Source organism: Cnephaeus nilssonii, assembly GCF_951640355.1.
Source record: "Cnephaeus nilssonii genome assembly, chromosome: 2".
Lineage (NCBI taxonomy): Eukaryota > Metazoa > Chordata > Mammalia > Chiroptera > Vespertilionidae > Cnephaeus > Cnephaeus nilssonii.
In genome coordinates, this window is record NC_137073.1 from 27893624 (window position 1) to 27917921 (window position 24298).

The 24298-nt window shown below is 43.4% G+C and overlaps 1 protein-coding gene across 3 annotated transcripts in view; it reads right to left on the minus strand.

Moving 5' to 3' along the window:
- TMC7 (transmembrane channel like 7) overlaps positions 1 to 24298 on the minus strand; it is a 54587-nt gene that overhangs the window by 19033 nt on the left and 11256 nt on the right. For 2 of the 3 annotated variants that reach the window (XM_079780860.1, XM_079780862.1), the window contains exons 2-8: positions 19037 to 19280; positions 17736 to 17884; positions 14032 to 14199; positions 10353 to 10435; positions 4992 to 5137; positions 1644 to 1791; positions 706 to 879 (exon numbers count right to left, since the gene is read on the minus strand). In XM_079780860.1, the coding sequence (XP_079636986.1) occupies positions 706 to 879; positions 1644 to 1791; positions 4992 to 5137; positions 10353 to 10435; positions 14032 to 14199; positions 17736 to 17884; positions 19037 to 19280 (1112 nt within the window). Of the gene's footprint in view, positions 1 to 705; positions 880 to 1643; positions 1792 to 4991; positions 5138 to 10352; positions 10436 to 14031; positions 14200 to 17735; positions 17885 to 18986; positions 19281 to 24298 lie in introns of those variants that run through there. The other variant, XM_079780861.1, reaches the window with a different exon arrangement.

Consider the following 24298-nt stretch of genomic DNA (forward strand, 5'->3'; position numbering starts at 1 on the left):
TAAGTGCAACCTCAGGTCACAACCTTAAAGGGAAGGGATGTGCCCTTCTCATCTCCTTCCCATTGGCTATATGGTAAGCTATCAAGTACCATACAGAAGAGGGCCACACTCTAAGGGTGGCAGAGCCACAGGATGGAAGGCATCTGGGCCTCTGATGATTGATTTCATGAAGCAGAGCCACTAGACCAGGCGTCCTCAAACTACGGCCCACGGGCCACATGCGGGTGTTTTTGTCGTTTTGTTTTTTTACTTCAAAATAAGATATGTGCAGTGTGCACAGGAATTTGTTCATAGTCTTTTTTAAACTATAGTCCGGCCCTCCAACGGTCTTAGGGACAGTGAACTGGCCCCCTGTTTAAAAAGTTTGAGGACCCCTGCACTAGACCAAATTGAGTTTTTAAAACCAATGTTATTTTAGGTACACTGAGGCCCTCTACTCATAAGTAGAGGAGTTGGTTGTGGCAATCCAGCTGGATTTAAATATTGTGAGTTCCAGGGAGAGTAGTATTGCAAATATTCAATCTTGGATGCTTTTTCTTTCTATTATAAGTGGAAATTGGTCACCTCTGATTTCTGGTTTTCTGTCATATCAGCCAAATGACTGATATGTAAAACAGATGATGATGGTATCTGCCTTATAGGTTTACAAGGCACTTAGCCTAATGTCCCAACCAGGGTAAAAGTTAACATTCAAGGAGTCCTTACTTTTTTCATGTGTTCTTGTGAGAATATAGTTGCTCTATAGATTGCATAAAAGCATGCCGCTAAAACAGCCAGAACAATACAGTTCAAGAACAGTCTCAGAGAGTAAATCCGTATCGTTTCTTCAGAGGTCCTTTCTGCTATTTTCTGCCGTATTCTTTCTTCCTCCAGATCTGCCTGAGGAGCAAAGAAGACTCATTTGTGAGCATGGGGGTGAAGGGACACTCAGGGGTGGAACCTCTGACTTTATCTTCAGACCCTATCCCTCTTTAAGACTTTCCTTAAATATCCATCTTTCCCAAGATACCTTCCCAGATAAAGCCCAACTAGTTTTTGTGTTTAAAGGCCAAAGTCAAGGTAGAACCTTCTATTTATGATAGCAATTAAGACGGCAATAAATGGGAAAACAGAACTATTAACCTATTCATGATTTTACTTATATGTAATATGCATTATTTCTTGAAACAGTATGCAAGGTGGGCATTTTTTTTAACTCAACTTGGTCTCTGTTTTTAAAATAAAATTCAGTCTGTTCATATTTAGTACAACAAATAACACATTTAATTTTATTTCTTCCATCTTACTTGATTAAACTTTGATACAATTGGCTTTTGTCCTGTTTTTTTTTTTTCCTGGTATAAGTGATGTTTATGACGAGTTCTCACGAAGGTGAAAGGTAAGAGAGTGGCAGGGGGAGGAGGAAAGGTACCACTTCCCTCCCAGCCCTAGTTTACAAGCCCAATTCGAGGAGGGACAAGGGTAGAAGGAGGTCGACCCCAGGAAGCTGTTCTCTGCTAAAAGCTCTTGAAAATGACAAAGTACTTGCCGAGTCCTGGAGAAGCCTGGACCCCACCCAGCTCCTCTGCAAGCTGCAGACCCGCCTCCCAAGGCACCACCTTGCTGGCAAAGCAGCCACCGAGAGAAAACCCAGCAGCACTCACTCGGAGCTCGTACCGCAGGCTGCTGTGCTTGAGGTCCGCCATGCTCTGGTTGGTGATGCAGAAGTCCCAGCCGGCAAAGATCTTGTTGCAGTAACTCTGGAAGTGCTCCTCACTCCGGATCAGGTTGATTTTGAACCCTTCCACCGACCTGACCCCAAAAACACGGTTATGCTTCTTATAAGAACAACCGCAAAATACAAGCCCATGGACTGACTTTGTCTAGAATGAAACAGTTACACGTGCTGCATTTTCCACCCATTTTGACATAGTTAAGTTCTGGACCATCCTAAATATATGTGGCAGCTAACCAGGCATCTCATGGATGAAAATAACTTCCTGTCATCCATATGATAGCTCTTCTCACAGCTGGAATAAAATCCAAACTCTAACACAGCCTACACGATCCTGCATGATACCATCTTTCTCCCCACATGGCCACTCTGTTGATACCACACCGGCTTTTTCCCCTTTTCATAAACACACACACCTCTGCTCCTGCCTCAGGGCCTTTGCACGTGCAGTTCCTGCTACCCTCTTCTGGGACAGTTTTGCCCCTGCCACTTCCTATGGCTACCTCCTTCCCATCTTCCAGGTTTCAGCTCAAATAACCCCTCCTTGGATTCCCCGCCACCTCATCTGAAGTTGTGACTCCCACTTTAAATTAGTCTTTCATTCCCTTCACAGCAATGAACCTACTCTGCAATTATCTTACTTATCTGTTTACTGCTTCTAGTCCCTGACCCTGATTAAATTTTAAATTCCTTGAGGGCAGATACCCTGGCTGCCTCGCCACCTTTATATCCAAAATGCCTGGACCATAATGTGGCCACTATCCAATTGATGGATAAATGAATGAATAAATTATTTTAAATAGTAAATTAATCCAATAGTTAGTAAGCACCTGTTCCAAGCAGGTGCAACTCTTACACGCTTCACAACTGTTATTCATTCAAATGCTTTCATGGGGAAAAAACACCCTTGTACTTGATGACACAGATATATTAAATGTCACACACTGTAGATGAAACGGGGTGTTTTTAGGATTTGCCAGTGAGTTGTGAAGACAATAAAAAGTGAAAGGAATGATAGAGCTCAGTGATTCTGCCAAAGGTTCATAGCAAAGAATGTTTATCAGAACCATCCGGGTGTTTTTCCAAAACGCAGACTCCCAGGTGGGGTCACACCCTGGTATTTTCCAATCAGTAGGTCTCAGGGTGGGAGGGTTCAGAAATGTGTTATTTTATAAAACTCCATGGTGACGCTGAGGTACCCCCCCAGGTGAAAACCTCTGCTTTAAACCAAACCTACATTTGACAGATGAGAAAGCCACGGTCTGGAGGAGAGAAAACTATTTCCCTAGAATCAGTTAGTGGCAGACGGGGGCCAATTTGATGATGATGATTTTAGTTTAATAAATGTGTCAGGCCCAGGGCTAAGTTCTTTACATGCCTTGTTTCAGCAAATCCTCCCAACAACCAGGTGTGTACATTTCACAGAGGAAGAAAATGAGTTTAAAGAGGTGAAGTGACCTTCGAACCTCAGTCTCTGGACCCCAAAGTCCACACTCTTTGCCACCCTAGCACTTCTTCCTCCAGGGGTGGGCCTTTCCCCATTACAGCACACCCAGCCCTCCCTCCAGGCTGCCCCAGGGTGCAATCAAGACCCAGACGTGAGGAGCTTGAACAAAATCTGGAGATGGAGTCACTATTTGGCTCATAAACTTACTTCTTCAGGCCCCCTCCCGACGCCCTGGAAGCACCTCTAGCCATGTGGTCATCTGGTCCTGTTCCTTTTTATATTTTATACTTTCAAAAAGATATTTTCGTATCCTTTGTCTTAAAGAGGGGACTCCTCCAAATCGTCTAAACTGCAGGTCTGTAAAACCTGATCTGCCCCGCCACCATCACCAAGCAACAAAGCCAGAACCCGAGTCAACCAGCATTTCTTTACAAGAATCCCTCTGTCCCTCCAAGTGAGCCACTGCTCCTTCTTGTCCATACGCTGCCCATTTGGGTTGGGGGATGGACACACAGCAGGCAGTTTTCATCTCATAGCTTCTGCCTCGGGTTAGGAGTGCCCGCTGGGCTCTGGGGCTGTGTGGTGGTGAACCCGAGGCTCCGTGGAGGGAAACTCAGTCCCAGCATCTTGGTCTCTTCTACTCCTGTGGCAAGGAGCTTCACAGCCCCCTGGCTTGTAGCACTGCTCACACTCTCACATGGACAATGATGTGGGTAAGAGAGGTGGCCATCATGATCCTGTCTGCCAAGCAACTCCCTTGGGGCAGAGACAGAAAGCTGTCCATCAGAAATTTGTGGTTCCCCTTCCATAGTATAGTGTCAGTGCTGGGAAGTGGCTGCCAGCCAGGGATAACATTTCCTAGCCTCCCTTGCAGCTATAGCCAATGGAAAGTGAGTGATGAGTATCACTTCAGGCCTAGCCCATACACACCTTCCACGGGATACTCCTCCACGGTTGTTCTCCCTTCCAGCTCTCAAAGGGAACTTCAAAGCTGCATGCTGAAGATGGCTGAATTTCGGCCCACTTGAATTCCACAGTGACTAAGAAGATGTTTACCACACTAACCTGTGTCCCACTCAGAACTTTATGTAAGAAAGGTATACAAAATCTATTGTGTTTGGGCCATTGTACTTTTGGGGGAAGTTATTCATTAATAATTAAAGTAATTAATATTCCTCACTTTTCTTTTCCTGGAAATTGACACTAAACCACTTGTCTACTGAGGAAATGCCAGGTTCTCCTGTGATCCTAATCCACTGGCCACGGCTGAAGGGTCAGGGTTGGGTACCTGAATGAAGCAGAGCCAACAAATCACCTTAAAGGATTTCTGCACCCGTGACCCAGAGAGGCCACATAAGGAAACTGCCACCAGGAGAATCAGAGATGAAGGAGCTCTTGCTTTGGGATATTTCAAAGTCACACCTTTATCCTTGTCCTCCCTGTAATGACTTTCCTCCCTTCCTTGGTTCTCTGAGCCACTCAACTATCCTTTGCCCCCAGTTAGTCAGACCTGGGTTTCTGCCATTTGAAATCTATGAGCGACCTGGTTAATAGACACACCAGATTGAAGATAAGGTTGGGGACATGGCACTGGCACAGGTGTGCAATAATGATTGAGTGAAGATCTCCAGGCTGCTCCTCCCGCTCTCAAATCCTCCTCCACTGCCTTCACGTCTCCACAGTCTCCAGAACACGTACATCTTTCCCCCGCTAAGCCCACCCCTGGACTCTGCTCATCCTCTGGGCCTTGGCTCCCAGAGTCCATGGCCTCCAACAAACTCCAGCCATCAGGATCATTCAGAGAGAACACAATGATACGGTGAACTTTACCTTTTCACTATCCAAAGAAGGCTCAGGGCCAGGTAGGCAATTGTGCTTAACAAATAGGCCAGAGGCAAATCATAGGTGAAATTCTGAAACTTCACCCCGTCAATGGTGTAATGTCCATAAAAGAGGCAGGTCTCTTCCAAGAAACCCTAAAACAAAGTCACAGGCATGAGGTCAGACTACTCAGTTCACTGCAAGAAGCCAGTCTCTATCTCAAGAACTCACATTCCAGTGTCATTGCTCATCCCTGAATTCCCAGGTTCTGAAACCATCCCAAAGGTATAAGCGTTGCTTAATGTTTGGGGTAGAACATAGATAAAACCTGAGCATTAAAAATACACAGGTCTGGGATCCAAAAATGAAATTAAAAAAACAATTCCATGTGCAGTAACAGCAAAGAACAAAAAACTTAGGAATAGATTTAATACTGGAAATGTATATTCTTAAAGCTATAAAACATTGTTTAAAAATTAAAGAAGACGTAAATAAATGGGAAAACATCCCATGTTTATGGATCAGGAAATCCATGGTAATACGCCCCAAATGATCTACAGATTCAATACATCCCTATCAGAATCCCAGCCGGCTTCTTTGTAGAAAATTATAAACTAATCCTAAAGTTCATATAGAATTGAAAGGGACCCAGAATAGCCAAAACAATATTTTTAAAAAAAAAGAACAAAGTTGGAGGACTCACACATCCCAATTTCAAAATTTGTTGCAAAAACAATAGTAATCAAGACAGTGAGATAGTAACATAAGAACAGAATATAAATCAATGAAAAAGAATTGAGTTCAAAATTAAGCCTATACAGTTATGGTTCATTGGTTTTTGATATGGGAAAAGAACAGTCTTGTCAAGAAATGATGCTGAGACAACTGGATAGCCACATGCAAGAAAATATATATAAACCATATATAAAAACTAACTTAAAATGGATAAATACCTAAATGGAAGAGTCAAAACTATAAAACTCTTAGGAAAAAAAAATAGAGGGCTAGCCCTGCCAGCATGGCTCCATGGTTGAGCGTTGAACTATGAAACCAGGAGGTCACAGTTCAATTCCTGGTCAGATCACATGCCTGGGTTGCAGGCTCAATCACAAGTAGAGAGTGTGCAGGAGGCAGCCGATCAATGATTCTCCCTCATCATTTATGTTTCTATCTCTCCCTCCCTCTCCCTTCCTCTCTGAAATCAATAAAAAATATTTTAAAAAATAAGAAAAAAATAGAGGGCTAAATCTTCATGACCTTGGATTTGGCAATGGATTCTTAGCTATGACACCAAAAGAAATAATAGCAGTAAAGAAAAAAATAAATTGGACTTTATCAGAATTTAAACTTTTGTGCTTCAAAGGACACTATCAAAAAAGTGAAAAGACAATTCAGAGAATAGGAAAAAATACTTGCAAATTACATATCTGATAAGGTACTTGTATCTAGAATATATAAAGAACTCTTATAACTCAACAATAGAAAGACATATAATCCCATTAAAAATGGAAAGAGGTCCTGCCTAGGTGGCTCAGTTGGCTGGAGCATCATCCCATTCACCAAAAGGTTGCGGTTTTGGTCCCAGGTCAAGGTCCATGTAAGAATCAACCAACGAATGCATAAATAAGTGGAACCACAAATTGATGTTTCTCTATCTCCCTTCCTTTCTCTCTCTAAAAGTTTAATTAAAAAACACAAAGACAGTCCACTTCAAACAAATCAGCGTGGCTATATAAAAAAGTCAGGTAATAGCAAGTGTTGACAAGGTTTGGAGATATCAGAATACTCCTAAAGAGCTGGTGAGAATATAAAATGGTGCAGCCACTTTGGAAAAGTCTAGCATTTCCTCAAAAAGTTAGATAGGGTTACCACTTGACCCAGTGATTCCACTCTTAAGTATATACTCCCAAGGAAGTGAAAACGTATCTCCACACAAAAACTCACACATGAATGTTCATCGCAGCATTATTCATAACAGCCAAAAGGTGGGAACAACCCAAATGTCCAACATGAATGAATAAACAAAATGTGGTATTTCCATGCAATGGAATCTTATTTGGCCATAAGAAGGGATGAAAAACTGATAGCTGCTACAACATAGATGAACCTTACAAACATGTCAAATGAAAGAAGCCAGAGACAGAAGACCACATATCATATGATTTCATTCATATGAAATGTCCAAAATAAGTATTTCATAGAGACATAAATCGTTAATAGAACAGATTAACGATTGCTTAGGGCAGTGGTTCTCAACCTTTCTAATGCTGCGACCCTTTAATACAGTTCCTCATATTGTGGTGACCCCCAACCATAAAACTATTTTCATTGCTACGTCATAACTGTAATTTTGCTACTGTAAATATCTGTGTTTTCCGATGGTCTTAGGCGACCCTGCTAGAGCCTAAGACTATCGGAAAGCACAGATATTTACATTACAATCATTAACAGTAGCAAAATTACAGTTATGACGTAGCAACGAAAATAATTTTATGGTTGGGGGTCACCACAACATGAGGAACTGTATTAAAGTCGCGGCATTAGAAAGGTTGAGAACCACTGGCTTAGGGCTAATAACAGGGATTGGGAAGTGATAGCTAAAGGGCATGAAATTCCTTTTTTAGGTGATGAAATATTGTAAAATTTATTGAAGTAATGACTGCATAACTCAGTGAATATACTAAAAACCACTGAATTGAGCACTTCCAATGGGTGAATTGTATGATAGGTAAATTACACCTCAATACAGCTATGAACAAAAAAAAAACAATAATAAAGTGACCTCTGTGAAACTATAGCACAGAATAGTCCCTGACTTCTTATGGGAAGAATAACTGACCACCTCAAATTCATCCTTGGATGGCAAGAAGATTCCAGGAGAGTGAGAAGAGGACATACACGGAAGCAGCAGTACAGGTAACACAGAGATGTTCACCACAGCACTGTTTATAAAGAAGGAAAAGGAGGCGATCTGAATGTCCAGCGGCAGGGGCCCGGCTAGACTGTGGAAAACCCATGTTCTAAAACAGTAAGCAAGACTTTGTAAGTGCCCGAGAAAAGGCAAGAAGGCTATGAACCATGGTGTTCAAGGTTCGGTGACCTACAGGGAGGGGTCCTGTCATGCTTTACTCTATAAATTCTGCGTGTTTTTTTTTTTTTTTATGACAACCATGTCTTCTTATATTAAGTAAAAATATTAACAGGAAAAAAAAAAAGTAGAAACAGAAGACTCCATCCTCTTAGTAAATCTCCCAAAGGCAGGGCACACAGGCCGGAAAAACTTGCCCAACGGCATGAAACCTGTTTATATTTCCCTGGGGTTGTTATCATTAATCCTCCCTCAAAATTATGTAACATTACAGGGTAAAGGTTCACTGGGCCAGGAAGATAATTTGTCTGATTTTATAATGAGCTTGGCTTAATTGTTTTCAACAAAGACAGACCACTCTTGGATCTCTAGCTCTAAGGGCAATTTAAACTTAAATTTTTTTTTTTTAAGAATACCTTTATATATATATATATATATATATATATATATATATATATATATATATTATTGGTTTTTTACAGAGAGGAAGGGAGAGGGATAGAGAGTTAGAAACATCGATGAGAAACATCGATTCAGCTGCCTCTTGCACACTCCCTACTGGGGATGTGCCCACAACCAAGGTACGTGCCCTTGACCGGAATCGAACCTGGGACCCTTCAGTCCGCAGGCTGACGCTCTATCCACTGAGCCAAACCGGTTTTGGCTAAACTTAAATTTTTAATAAAATTAAAATTCACTCTCTCGGTCACACTAAGCCACATCTCAAGTGCTCAAGAGTTAGTGGCTATCAGATTTTACAGCACAGTTCCAGAACATTCTTATTTTGGACATGCCTGTTCTTTGTCATGCATACTTTATTGAACACTGATAATCAGGGGCATCTAAGTTTCCTATAGAATATTTCCTAAAAGGCCCTGGCCAGGTGGCTCAGCTGGTTGGAGCGTCATCTGTACACCAAAAAAAGGGTTGCAGGCTTAAATCCAGGTCAGGGTGCATACAGGAGACAAGCAATCAATATTTCTCACTCACATCCATGTTTCTCTCTCTCTCTCTCAAAATCAATAAAAACTTACCTCAGGGCAAGGATTTAAAAAACAATTTCCTATAAGGAAGAAGATTATGATGTGTGGAAATCTACAGCTTTCTCTTTTGGGTTGTAATCTAAAGAAACGGGGTTAACAGCAGTTCTGGGATTTGATTCTACTTTGCTTTCACTAGCTGGGTGAACTTGGGTGAATCACTGAACTTCTTTTCCCCTTGCACAGTGGGCATTTCAACACCCACCTGATAATTCCTCTCAGCTATTTGGAGAAATACATCAGAGACGGAAAAAAAACACTTTTTCAGAATTAAGCACAATGGACAAATTCAATACTTCCTATTTATCTATTCCAAAAAGTGGAAGTTCAATGCAGTATTTTAATACCAATAACTTTCAGAAATGTATTTTTATAAATATTGAACGAAGTGGTTCTTAATGAGGGGCAATTTGTCCCCCAGGAAACATTTAGCAGTGTCTGGAGACATGTTTGGTTGTCACAACTTGTGGAACTGCTACTGGCATCTAGTGGGTGGGGACCAGGGATGCTGCTAACACCCTAGAGTGCACAGGACAGGCCCCCAAGGCAAAGAATTATCGGGCCTGAGATGTCAACAGTGCTGAGTTGAGAAACCCTGATCTAGAGGGCAGATGGCCACTGTACATAGCTCACAAAAAAAACAAAAAACGAAAGCTCACAAAAAAATCATTTTTTAGAGGAATGTTAAAAAACCCTTTTGAAACTACTATAGGAAGGATGAGATTAATTCCACTTTAGAGAAGGGGGTGTTATCCTGGGATTGGTAGACTTTGAAGGGATTTCAGGAAATGTGTATGTATGCACACACGTCTGGGCATGTGTGTGCACTTGTGCAACACACACGTCTGTGTGTGTAATTTCTGCAGAGAAGAGCCACAGCTTTCAACCAGGTGGTCTAGAACCCCCAAATCTTATAGGTGTTCAATGTCAGAGAAATTAAGTAATTCTACCCGGGTTTATTTTCACTGACTTTTCTGCGGAGGAACTCAGCATTTTGTTGCAGTTCCATCTGCAGGTGGCAGGGGCGAGGAAAAGGACAATGGCTGAAAGTGACAAAGCATAGTTCCTGTACATTCTACCAGGGGGTGGGTGAACATTATCCTTGTGGATGAGGTCACTGCAAATCCGGTTCCTTTTACTGGTACTTGTGCCAACACTGATGGCATTCAGGAAACTGATTTTTAAATTAACCTATTTTCAGGATCTTGAGGGCTGAAATACAGAATTATGTTAAATACTTACAGTGCCAGAGAGCAGGTCTATGATATAACTGTAAAAATAGATGAGTCCAGAACTACTTATTGGATATACTGTGCATTGAATATCTGTAAAAAACAGAAACCTAAGGTCAGTGGAAATAGCTTTACAGTCTCTATAACTTGTCTATCACACTCTGTATAGACATGCACATACGAATATGTATACACATTTAGATAGCATTATGTATTGGTAGATTTGTGTAGGGATGTGTGTGTGACTTTCTATTTGCAAACCAAACCTCAATGCACCAGCAGTAGAATTTCCCCTTTCGTTTTTCTAAACATTTTGGGATGTATGGGTTTTTTTTCTGTAAATTTTGCATGAGGGTCCACTTATAGTAATGTTTTCTGCTTGTATTGGTATTTTGTGTTTTGGGGTTCATATTTAAACATGTTTTAGAATTTGTGATTGATATAATTGTTATTCCATTTTAACCACATCCAATTCTAAAAGATCTCTGTGTGTGGGAATAAACATGCAGTTTTATTTGAAAAAATACATATATTTACATACATTTAATTAACCAAGAAATTATTTGAATAATAATTTTAGTGGCACTACCTTATCCTTGAATTAATTCACTTCCTCTGTATCAGTCAGCTATTACTGTGTAACAAATAACCTCAAAGTTTCAGTGACTTCACATACCAACCATTTATTTTCCCATTCATGGATCTGCAGTTGGGGTTAATTCAGCTGATTTAGGCTAAGCCAGGATGGACTCCAGGCTTCCACTTGGGCTCAGGACTGCGCCCCATGACTCCATTCTGGGGCCCAGGATGAAGAATAAATGGCTCTCCTCATGGTTTGTCTCATAAGGCAAGCCACACAAAGCCATTTCAAGCTATCATTACATTAGACAAAACAAGCCACATGGCCAACTGTACTATCAATGGAACACAAAGTATTCTCTATCCACAGTGAGAGGTCCTGCAAAGTCACAATTACAGGGGAGTGACAAATTGGGGAAAATAACCCAACTTATCACCCCTTTTCTGGGTCTTAGCTTCCCCTGTGTTAAAATGAGAGAGTTGAAGCAGTTTCTTCAAGGCCAAATTCAGCTCTGTCATTTTATAATTCTAACATGCATATGTTCATTTATTCATTCAACAAACATTTCTTAATCACTTGGATGTTGGAGATAAAATGATGAGTAAGCAGCAGTTCCTGCTCTTGAAAAGCTCCCCATCAGGGGAAAGAAAGACAAGCAGCAGTTATGTTTACATAAGGTACTCAAGTGGTTGCATGAACACGGCATTATAAGCAGACAAAGGAGACAGTCATTCTATTTGGAGAAGAGTCAGGAAGATGGAAGGAGATGCCTGCCATTCTGCTCCTCACTGTCCTCCGGCCTACAGGTCGGCCAACTATGGCCCATGGGCCAAATCTGGCCAGCTGCCTTGTTTTAGTTAATACGGAGTTATGGGGACACAGCCACGCCCATCCATGGTATCTGTCTGTGGCCACGTTTGTGCCACAATGGCAATGTTGCATAGTGGCAATTGAGACTGTATGACCTGCAAAGCCCAAAATATTTACTACCTGGCCTTTTATAGGAAAAGCCATGCCAGGCTTTTCATTTCTCTAATACACCAAGTTACTTGCCAGCTCTGGACCTTCACAGATGCTGTTCCTCTGCATGAAGATGCTCCCCTGAGCTCTCTCTTCCCAGCTGCCCTCTCCTCACCCTCCTGGACTTGGCTTAAACGTCTTGCCTTCACAGAGGGCTTTGGGGACCCCTCAGCCTCCAGTGTCCTGGTGTCCAACTTCTCAGGACTTTATCCCTTTCCTTTCCCAGGGCCCAATCCATACCTTCTATCCTTTGTGTGGCTCACTCCTTAAGGCCCACCTTCTGCTAGAACGTATTAACCCAGGTGTGCTGTTCCCTGTTGTAGCCTCAGTGCCAGGCTCAGGGCCCAGCACACTGTAGGTGCTCAGTAAACACTTGTTGAAGGAATGAAGAAGGGAAAGAAGGTGCTGAACATTGTACTATCTTATTTAATACTCATTTTTAAATTACGAGTATTGCTTAATGATTTAAACATTTTTATTTTCTTTTAAGTAATATAGAATTTATATTATTGCTTTCAATTATTTCTAATTTAAACTAGAAGCCAGGTGTGTGAAATTCGTGCATGGGTATGGTCCCTAGGCCTGGCCAGCAATCAGAGCTGATCAGGGCCTTCTGGCTGCTGGCCTGGGCCTTCCTTCCCCCAGCTGCTGGCTGGGGCCTTCCTTCGTTCTGCGCTGCCCCCTGGTGGTCAGTGCACATCATAGCAAGCAGTCGAACTCCTGGTTGGTCTAACTCCCGAGGGGACAATTTGCATATTAGCCTTTTATTATATAGGATAAGTATTTATTATTTTTAATGAGCAAAGTATTAAATAGTGAGGTGTTATTTGAATAATGAAAGTAATCATCTCATTATTTAAATTATCACCACCACTGTATGGATAAGGAAACTGAGGCTCAGAAAGTCTAATCAGCTAGCAGAGCAAGGCCTTGAAACGAAGCCCAGGGTTCTCACATAGCAGCAGTAATATTTATCTGTAAAATGGACTTATGCGAAAATGAGAGTGTAGTATCTGGCATACAGCAGGCACTCAATATGAGTGCCAAAGCCCTGAACTAAGTCTGGGTGTCCACATTATCCTCATTTTATTTTGAAGTGTAACAGAATTAAGACAGAAACAAACATGAGGAGGAGGAATGTTTAGGGCCACAGAAGTGATTCTATTCTAGAGGAGGGTTCTTCTAAGGCAATGGTCGGCAAACTCATTAGTCAACAGAGCCAAATATCAACAGTACAACGATTGAAATTTCTTTTGAGAGCCAAATTTTTTAAACTTAAACTTCTTCTAACACCACTTCTTCAAAATAGACTCGCCCAGGCCATGGTATTTTGTGGAAGAGCCACACTCAAGGGTCCAAAGAGCTGCATGTGGCTCGCGAGCCGCAGTTTGCCGACCACGGTTCTAGGGAAAGGAGTTCTGTGATCTGAGAAGCATGAGGCTCCAATTCTAGCCCCAGCACAAAACCTGGTCACAGAACCTAATCAAATGTCTGTAGAATGACTAAAACTCTCCCCATTTGAATAAACAAAGTGCCCAGAAGATCTGACCTACGTTAAGAATTAAAAAAAAAAAAAAAAACAAAAAAACCCACACAGGTCCAGCACTTGCCATTGGCACACGATTGGTGTTTAATAAATGGTAGCCCCAAGCATCGCCATTGTCAGGAACGAAAGCCTTAATTGTATTATGCTTGCTAAATATTCCACTTTCCGACCCTGCGGTTCTCCTCCCAAATGCCTTGATGAACTCAGGAGTGGCTGAGCGACTTGCTTTGGCTAATGAGATGTGGCAGAAATGACATGTGTCATCTTCAGGCAGACACTTTAGGAGTCAGCACATCTGTCATGGCTCCAGCATGAAGACAACACGGATAAAAACCACCACCAAACAGTGATGGACATGTGCTGTGAGCAAGAAAGAAACCTTTGTGGATATCAGGTGCAGAGAGTTACAGGGTCATTTGTTTCCGTGGCATAACCCAGCCCACCTTGACTACAGTAACCGAGACTAAGAATATAAAGATTTCTAAAGAAGGAAGCATTGTAATCAGACAACACTCTTCAGGGAAAGCCGGGCCATGGACTCACCCATGTCTTTGGCTGGAATGAGCACGAAGCTGCTGTTGGTGATCTTGTATTCCGTGAGCAATATTGGGAGCAAAACCAACATAAAGATGATCAGAAATATCACCAAATTCAGCAACACCAGAAATCGCAAGAAAGAGAAATAGGACTGAATCCCAGTGCCAAATTTCCCTGGAAAAAAAAGATATCATTGAGCAGGAGTATTGACCCACTACCCATTGTAGATTTAATCAGCCACATTGGGCTGAAGTTGGAGGAATCCCGGTGGAGAGGAAGGAGAAAGAAACATTTTTTCTACTGTTGGCTTTAAGGTTCTTCTTCTAATGGTTTAAACTTTGACTTGTAAATGTACATTCAGTTTGAACTAACTATTTGAGAATGTTGTACGGGAGGACTCAATAGTTATCTTTTCTCACATAAAAATGGATTTCACTTCAGCACCATTTATGGAAAGACTAAACTTTCTCCAATGAATTGCAGTAGTGCTTCGGTAATTGACCGTAATATATGAAGCTGTTTCTGAATTCTCTATTGTATTCTATTGGTCTATTTATCTATCCTTGCACCAATACCAGGTTAATTATTTTAGATGTATAATAATACTTGACATAGAGTGCTATAAGTCTCAGCTTTATTCTTCCTCAGGTCTGCTTGATCCTCTGCATTTCTATATAAATTTTAGAATCAGTTAATTTTCACATGGATACATATACACACATATGCACAAAATCTGCCGAGATTCTGATTAGGATTACATGGAATATGCATGGCCAATTTGAGGACAAGTGACATGTTTATAATATTGAATCTCTGGTCCGTGAACATGAGATATTTAGGTTCTTTAATTTCAATGTTGTACATTTTTATGTGCAGGATGATTCATATCTTTCTTTACATATATCTACATTCCTAGGTATTCAATTTTTTTTATGCAACTGTAAATTGGATTGTTTTTAAATATTCATTTTCCAAGTTTTTGTTGCTGGTATATAGAAATACAATTGGCTTTAAAAAAAAAAAAAAGGCATTTGCTCAGGCGGTGTGGTCCAGTGGTTGAGCGTCAACCTATGAACCAAGAGGCCACATTTCAATTCCTGGTCAGGGCACGTACCAGGTTGCAGGCTTGATCCCCAGTAGGAGGCGTGCAGGAGGCAGCCAATCAATGATTCTTTCTCATCATTGATGTTTCTATCTCTCCCTCTTCTTTCTTTTGAAATAAATTTAAAATTATGTTTTTTAAAAGGCATTTTGTTTCTGCCTTTCCCTCCATCATTGTACATGGACCAGAACTTCCAGGATGATGCAGATTTGAATCAGTGATAATTAGCACCCTCTTCTCATTCTCAATCTTGGGGGAAATCTTTCAATATTTCACCATTAAGTATGATGCTTGCTGCAGAATTTCTGTAGTTGTACTTAGCAGAGTAAGAAAGTTCACATCTATTTCTTATTTGCTAAGAATGAGAATTGATGGGATAAGCATATAATTTTTCTCCTTATTCTGTTAAGAATTACATTCATTGGTTTGTTTGTTTGTTTGTTTGTTTGTTTGTTTTTTAAAGAAAATAAACTTTCCACCACATAATGATTAAATTACTAAGGACAGTCAGAAAGCACTTGAAGAGTGAGGGTGTCTGCTTGTTCTTTGTGGGGGCAAAGAACTTATCTTTGAGACAGAAGATATGAGACCCATAATCTTTGCTTCTCTCTAAACCCAGCAACCCTGCCAGAGCAAGGAGCTTGACTATCACACCTTTACTTCCTGCCAGATGAGTACCTAGCAAGCCAAGAAATCACAGGAGTGGAGCATTGAAGAGAAAATCAAGGCCCCAGTTCCCCAGGGAAAAACTACCCTTCAATACACAAGCCACTTTTTGAATGAAAATCTCTGGAAAGGCCACCACTTAACAAGAGAGACGTGGTAGATAAAACCTTAGCCTCTAAAGCTGTCTGCCTGGGTTCAAAACTTGGGTCTGCCTTGTCCTAGCCAGTGAACTTGTGCAAGGGTTTTAACTTCTCTGAGCCATGCGAGTGATAAATATCTGTATGGAAGGATCTTGTGAGAGCTAAAGTGAAATAATATGAGTAAATGTTTACACAAGGCCTGGTTCACAGGAAAGGCTCAATAAAGGTTAACTTTTATTACTAAACTAGAGGCCCAGTGCACGAAATTCGTGCACGGGGGTGGGGGGGATCCCTCAGCCCAACCTGCACCCTCTCCAATCCAGGAGCCCTCAGGGGATGTCCTACTGATGGCTTAGGCCTGCTCCCCATGGTTCTCTGCTCTCTGCCAGGCCTGCCTTCTCAACGTCACGGCGACGGGCAAGCAGGGCCTGCTGTCTGCTCTCTGTGGGGCCCACTTGCCACCCCCCGGGATTAGGGGACTCCGACGGGGCTGAGGGGTCTGGGTGCCGCCACCTTGTGACTATGGGCAGCACCATATTTTGTGATGGAGTGATGGTCAATTTGCATATTCCCTCTTTATTAGCTGGATGTTACTCAAAACATGATGTTCATTTGGCTTTCAAAAATGAATGGTTCAAGTAAAACTCCTTAGAAATATGTTTACATTCTCTCAATAAAACCAAAAGAGGTAGTTCTTTGAATAGATTACCAATAGTATTTTACAGGTCTTGTAATAGTAATAATAGGAACAATAATTTCTTCCATTTCTCCTACATCGTTCCTTACAAATTTTACAAAATTTCCCTTCTAGTAGTTTTGAGGAGATGCTTGTAAATCATTTTGCTTTATGGTAGAAACTATGTAATCCTAGAAGGTATTTTCCCCTCTTGCTCTGCTATATCAACCAAATGTTGAAATATTGTTTTTTTCCTTCTAATTTTATACTTTGGAACAACTTCCAATTTTTGTATACTTGCTATAGAATGAATAGTGTGTCCCCCCTCCAATTCATATGTTGGAGCCAATGTGATGGTATTTGGAGGTGGGGCCTCTGGGAGATAATGAGGTTTTGATGAGGTCATGAGGGTGAGGCCCTCATGATGGGATTAGTGCCCATATAAGAAGAGGCGCCAGTTTGAGTCTTCTATTTCTCCCTCTCCTTAACCCTCTCTCCTGGAGTGTGCACAAGAAAGAAGTCATGTGAGGACATAGTGAGAAGGTGACCTGATCTTGAACTTGCAGTCTCAGAACTATAAAAAAAAAAAAATGAATGTCTGTAGTCTAAGCTCCCTGGTCTATGTTACTTTGTCATGGCAGCCCAAGCTGCCTAATGCAATACTGCACCCCATTGTCACTATTATGGGAAAGGAAGGATTATAAGTATCTTCAGGGTCATGGATATCTGTGGCTGTGTAGAGAAGCCTAATGAACTTCATCTCAGAATAATGTTTTAAATGCACAAAATACAAACAAAACCAAATCTGTGATGGAATAACACATGGGCATCTTCATTAGCACATTAAATAATAAGATCTAGTGGTAGATCTGAAAACTGCTATGATTTCACAATAGTGATGAGCATAAATGGTTTCCCAAGATAACTACAACTGGAAGGAATAGGAAACTATCTGTGATTTTCCTGGTGACAAAGACACAGGTTTTGCTAATCCTAACGGTGGTGGTTGCTCACATTCATCATGGAAGGAAATGCCAGATTTCAGCGAAAAGTCCATGAAAACGAGGCTGAATTTCCCCACGGGCACTATTGTGGAGGAGCACGTGCAGAGTGTGGGGTGTGGTACCTCCTATGCTGCGAATGTCCTCCCGCCACAGCTCCAGGTGGGTCGTCATCTCACGAGCTTTCTCTAGGAACCTCTTCCAAGACTTGCTGCTATACCGTTTCCACTGGTCCCACTCAGATAAATACTTCATTTGGGTCTCCTGAATGTCCCTGCATTAAAAAATGAGCATGACAATGACTATGGCACCACCGCCAAGCCTTAGCATCAAATAAAACCCCAGCAGAGAGGATGTGGAAACCCTGGAGCCATCATACATTGCTGGTGGGAATGTAAAATGGTGTGGCCACGAGGGAAAGCAGAGTGGCCATTCCTTGAAAAGTTAAACCTAGAATTAACATATGACCCAGTAAATTCTGCTCCTAGCTAGATAGATATCCCAAAAGAACGGAAAGCAGGGTCGCAAACCAAAACGTGTACCCGAATGTTCATAGCAGCACTATTCACAATAGTCAAAAGGTGGAAACAAATCAAATGTCTATCAACAGATGAATATATAAACAAAATGAGATATATCTACACAGTGGAATGTTATTTAGCCATAAAAAAGAAGGAAGTGCTGGTGCATGCTACAACATGGATGAATCTCGAAAACATTATATTCTGGAAGGGCCCTGTGATCTGTTCAGACCACAGAATGCAGCAGAAGTGATGCTGGGCCAGTTCTGAGCATCGGCGCCCAGAAGACTTGCAGGATTCTGCTCTTCTCTTGGATACCAACTGCTGCCCTACAAACAAGCCTGAGATAACCTGCTGCAGGAGGAGACCATTCCAGACCAGCCTACAGCCAGCTGAGCCTGAGCCTCGATGAGCAGAGCCACCTCTCTGACCACAGCTGGCCATAGATACATAGTGAGCCCAAATGGAACTAGAAGAATTGCCCAGTGCCGACTTGTAGACTTGAGAAATTGTTGTTTTAAACTACAAAGTTGTGCAGTGACTTATTACACAGCACAGCTAACTGGTGCACACATACGCCATATTCTTTCCCTTTGCATTGGCTAGATGCAGACAATAGTTAAGCTTTGGGAGGGCTGCAGAGCCACAAGATGGAAAGAACCTGGTCCCTAAATGACTGCTAATTCCTCCATTGACCTGACCCAGGACTTTTATGTGAGCAAGAAATACATTTCTAATAGGCTGACCTTTGACATGTCTGGGTATCTTTGTCACAGCAGCTTAGCTTACCCTAAGTAATAGTTTTGATTATGTGAGCTCTTGAGGAAATAAATGCATACCATGCATAAAACGCACCTCTGCCCAAAACCTACATCAGAGGCCTTCCAGGTGGCTACTGAACGAACCTTAGTCTCCGCTTCTCAGAGATGTTCAGTGCATACTTTCGAATGGATTGGCTATTGAGGTTTTCAGCGATTTCTTCCTCCAGCTGGGAGCTGTAAGAGTCTGTCGGCTTCAGCAAAGTGCCACTCTGCTTGTCCCGGGAAGGGATGTTCGTCCTCTTGCGTGCAATGGACCGGTAGCTTGGCAATTCTTGGAGGAAATTCACAGGTGGAGAAGAAAAGAAACTGGAGTCCAAAGAGAGGCTCTCTGGGTGGGAAAGAAGAAAAGCATCACTCACTTCCAGTGAGCCAGCCACTTTTGTTGGGAGCCAACTAACAAAAGTTGTGTAGGAGACTTGGACCTCAGAGACCATAACGAAACCTTGCAGACAGCCACTAGCCTGGGCCACTGACAAAAGCGTTTGTCTCTTAATTAGCTTCTTTACCAGGATGGTGCTCAGGACAATGAAATCATCTGCAAATGGGTTCCCTTTCAACAGATGCGTTTGCAAATATGCTTTAGGTTACATCAGTGGTCGGCAAACTCATCAGTCAACAGAGCCAAATATCAACAGTACAACGATTGAAATTTCTTTTGAGAGCCAAATTTTTTTAACTTAAGCTTCTTCTAACGCCACTTGTTCAACATAGACTCGCCCAGGCCGTGGTATTTTGTGGAAGAGCCACACTCAAGGGGCCAAAGAGCCGCGTGTGGCTCGTGAGCCGCAGTGTGCCGACCAAGGGGTTACATGATATCTGAGAGCTAGAGTTTGGCTGTGACCACTAGCTAAATGGGTGACCTTTGGCAGTTATCTAAATCTCTGTTGTTCATTTGTCAAATGGGGCTAGTAACATTTGCCCCAATTATCCTCACACAGTGTAGGGTAGAATGACGTATGGAATAAAACATGAAAAGGATAAAGTGCCTTGCACAGTGATGACAATCATGTTTACAGATCAATTCCTATGAACCAGGCACTGCATTAAGAGCTTCACATACACTCATGGGATCGGGACTGGCCCTATGATCTGCTTGGACCAAGAGTGGAAACGACGCAGTGCCAGCTCTAAGCTTGCAAATTTCTGCTGCTCTCTGGACCCCAGCTACTGCCATGTGAACTAGCTGAGCTATCCTGCTAGACTGCAAGGCACTATCACAGGTGCCTTGTTACACTAGCAGCTGGAGGATGAGGCCATGTGGATCACAGATGATCACCTGCTGAGACAACCCAGACCAGCCTACAGCCAGCCGATGCCCAGCAGACCACAGACACTCCAAGTACTGGGCATGGGTTTATCATTATCCCCATTTTACAGGTGAGAAAATAAAGTCATTGATGGGTTCCCAAGCCCCTTGTCTACGCCCTCAAAGTCCTACAGGATCTGACTCCTGCCTGCCTCTCCAGCTCCTCAGGCTCTTTGCCCTCCAACCACACATTTTTAAAGGTCATCCTAATACTAAAATGTGTTCCCTCCTCCTCAGAGCCTTTGCATATGCTGTTCCCTCTGCCTAGAAAGAACCTGCCCACCTCCCTATCCTCTTAGGTCCTACTCAAGTGTCAGTTCCTCAGGGAACGGTCTACTTCCCTGCACTATCACAGGTGCCTGGTTGCACGTTTGCCCACACTGGGGACATATTTATTTGGGTGACTGTGTGAGTATGTCTGTCTCCCCCAGTGGACCCAGGACCTAGCACCATCCTTGGCTCAGAGTCGGAGTCCATAAATACCTATTGGGTAGATGGATGAAGGGATGGTATTCCTAGATTGCCTGTGTTTAGAGAGCCTGTGAGTAGGGGTGCTGGAACAGAACCAGGTCTGCCTGGCTCAAAAATCTACATTTGCTCAACTACATCAGGCCACGGCTGGAGGTCAAGCTTTGCTGTGCCTTGTGCAGTGGTCTAAGAAGGGAAATTTTTCTGTTGAAGGTGAGAGACGCCACCTTCAAGATGGGTTTTACGCCTGATCCGATTTTAATTGTGGGAAGACCACTGTGAGTGGAGAAGACAAGACACAGGGAGAGAAAACAGGAGGCAGCCATAATTAACTAAGTAATTAACCCTACAGGCAGCAAAGCTTCTACTAATATGGCTCAATGTTAGATGCTAAATTGCTTGGGTTTGAATCCTGACTCTTTCAAGTATAGCTGTGTGTCTTTGGGAAAGTTATTTAACCTCTCTGAGCTTCAAACTTTAATACACACTCACTCAACAAATATATCTACCATGTGTCAAATCTGGAACTAGAGCTACCACAGAGAACAAAGCCCTATTCATGTGACACTTATATTCTGAGGTGGGGGCAAGGGAAATCAGACAATAAATAGGCAATGCATATTAAGCCAGGAGGTGATAAGTGGAAGAAAACCAGAGTGGGTTAGGGGCAGAGATGCACTGTTTTTGATAAGATGGGGTCAGGTATGGTCTCTCTATTAAGGTGGCATTTAAGCTGAGGCTGAATGGAGGGAGGGTGTGAACTAGGTGGGTATTTGGGGAAGAGCATCCCGGAAGAGGAGAACAGCAAGTGCAAAGGCCCTGGGGCAGGGATGTGCATGGCATGTTTGAAGAAGAGCACAGAGGCCTGTTCGGCTGGAGAAAAGTAAATAAGTGGAAAAGTAAATGAACAGAACAGAAGTTTCATTGGTTGCTCCGAGGAGCCACACCAGCCCTTCGCTGCCCCCACCTCTTGAATCTGGGCTGAATCTGTGACTTAACCAAAGGATGCAACAGAAGTGATCCTCGACCAGTTGCAGACCCAAGCCTTAAGATTGAGTTTGAAGCTTCCACTTCTGCCCTCTTGTGAGCCTGGCGCTGCTATGTAAGCAGTCAGGCTAAGCTGCTGGGACAACCACATGGAAAGGAGGAGGCTCCAGCCTCGGAGGAGGAGAACCAAGGTGCCAGGCTGATGGCCGCAGCAGGCCTTTACAACCAGTCCCCAGACCCCGGGTCACCCTCGCCAGGCACCGCCATGGGTGTGAAGAGGCCACCTGGACTCGGCCCCAGCAGACATGACACACAGCAGAGCAAGCCACACTCTGCTGATTTCCTGATGCACAATATCAGCAGGAACAATAAAATGGCTTTGGCCATCATGTTTGGAGCAGTTTATTAGCAACAGCAGGTAACTGGGACAGGGAGATGGGGAAAGCAGGGGTCAGAGAGGTGGTGGGGCCAAACCAAGTCATGCTGTGATCCTTGGATGTGACCGACGGGAAGCCACTGAGGGTTCTGCGTAGAAGCATGTCATAATCTGACTAATTTTGAAGGATCACTTTGGGCCCTAGCCAGTTTGGCTCAGTGGATAGAGCATAGTCCTGCGAACTGAAGGGTCCCGGGTTCGATTCCGATCAAGACCACATGCCCGGGTTACGGGCTCCATCCCCAGTAGGCGAGCAGGAGGCAGCCAATCAATGATTCTCTTTCATCATTGATGTTTCTATCTCTCCCTCTCCCTTCCTTTCTGAAATCAATAAAAATATATTTTAAAAAAAGGATCACTTTGGAGGCTGCAAAGCTAAAGACAGGACCCCCCACCAGGGCCCACTTACAAGCATTAAAGGTGATCATATAGATAGACGCGCTCAGTCCAGTGCCCGGCATGCAGTGGACTCCATAAATGTCCATGTAGATAACAGGACAAGGGACCGAGGGAGTGCTGCGGGGGAGGGGAGGGAGGGGGGTACAGCCAAGGCCTGGCTCTGAGTGGGAGTCCGACGGGGCAGAGCTGTAATCTGCGCCTCTCTGATGGCCTGTGAGACACAATGGAGCAGCTGTCCCACTGCAGATGACACACAGCCACGTGTCTGGAGCCCGGCCAGTTGCCAAGTGCAAGCCTGCCAGGCTCCCTCAACCTTCCACTTCCCTGCCCAGCACACCCGGGGATCTGTCACACTTCCAGTTAGTAATGGTGGCTTCCTAAAGCAAAGCAGGGGCGTGGCGGGTGGGTCCTAGACACGAGAGGGTCCAAGTCCAGGCTGGAGGCTACTCCTCCCTCTGGACAGCAACAAAGAGCTGTTATGAAGCACAAACAAAGGTCTTTAAATGTGGAGCAGCACCGACCTACTGACTATCAGCAGCTGTGGGTCAGGGGCCGAGCCCTGGAGCTGGAGCCTGAGCTGGCTTGTCAGCCACTGGCCAGGCCAACCCAGGCAAGAAAATGAGCGTCTCTGAATCATATGTTTCTCACCTCTGGAACTGGGGATGTGACCCCATGGACCTAAAGTTACTGGCTAGGATACATTGAGCCCTTACTGCAATAGGCTATTCACGGTACTCAGTACGAGTCACCACACTTAATACTCTGAAATACCTTTGAATGGAATGATCCCATTTTGCAGATGAAGAAACTGAGGCTCGAGAGGTCAAGTGGCCTTTCCCATTCACACAGCTGTTAATATTGGAACTAGGACCCAATCACAGGTTTGTCAGATGCCAAAGCTGGGGTCTTCACCATGAAATGATTCAATGGGCCATGAATTTGAAAGTTTTTCTTAATCACTACAATGCCATACTGATTAATGACTTGATTGCTCTTGCAAATGTTCCACAGGAAAGATACGTCCTATTTACATTTCATAATGACCGTTCCTGGTGGAAAACTACTATTTTCAAAATGGCCATCAATGATTTTTCCTTTTCAGACATTCTTGGGAAGTCCTCTATCTTCAAATAAAATTAAAAAATCACAACCATACCTTTGAACACAGGCATGGTTATTTTTATAACTATGATCTGCCTCCTCTCACTCTCACACAGGACCACACTTTTCCAAGCATGACAGCACCTGGCTCCTCACGCCAACCTGCAGAGGCAGGCGGCGAGGGGCCCTGGCTGCAGCAGGGAGGCTGAGGCCCAGAAGCTGGCAGCCCGCCCACGGCTCTGACGCCCAGCAGACTCCGGGCTCCACCGCTTCTGGCAGAGACGGGCACGTCACCTCTCCGAGCCTCGGTTTTCTCGTCCCCGGAAATAAGAAGAATGTCTCATCATAGTTACTGCCCGATGTTCTCCCGAGTTGGTCCGGCTGAAAGTGTCATCCGTGTGGCCACTCAAGTCCTGGGGTCAGTGTGTGGGCTGTTTGTTGACCACAGGGGTGGGGGGAGGGACGTATTTCAGATGTTGAGGTGCCTCCATCTAGGAATATATAGAATCTGTTTGTCATCGAAGCCAGATTTCAGCAATTAGATGATCACTGGGTGGGTGGGTGGGTGGGTGGGTAATTACGGGAGAGTTGCGGACAGAGGCAGGCATTAGTACTTTGTGTGGTGCCTTGTATTCTTCCAGGTTAAGGA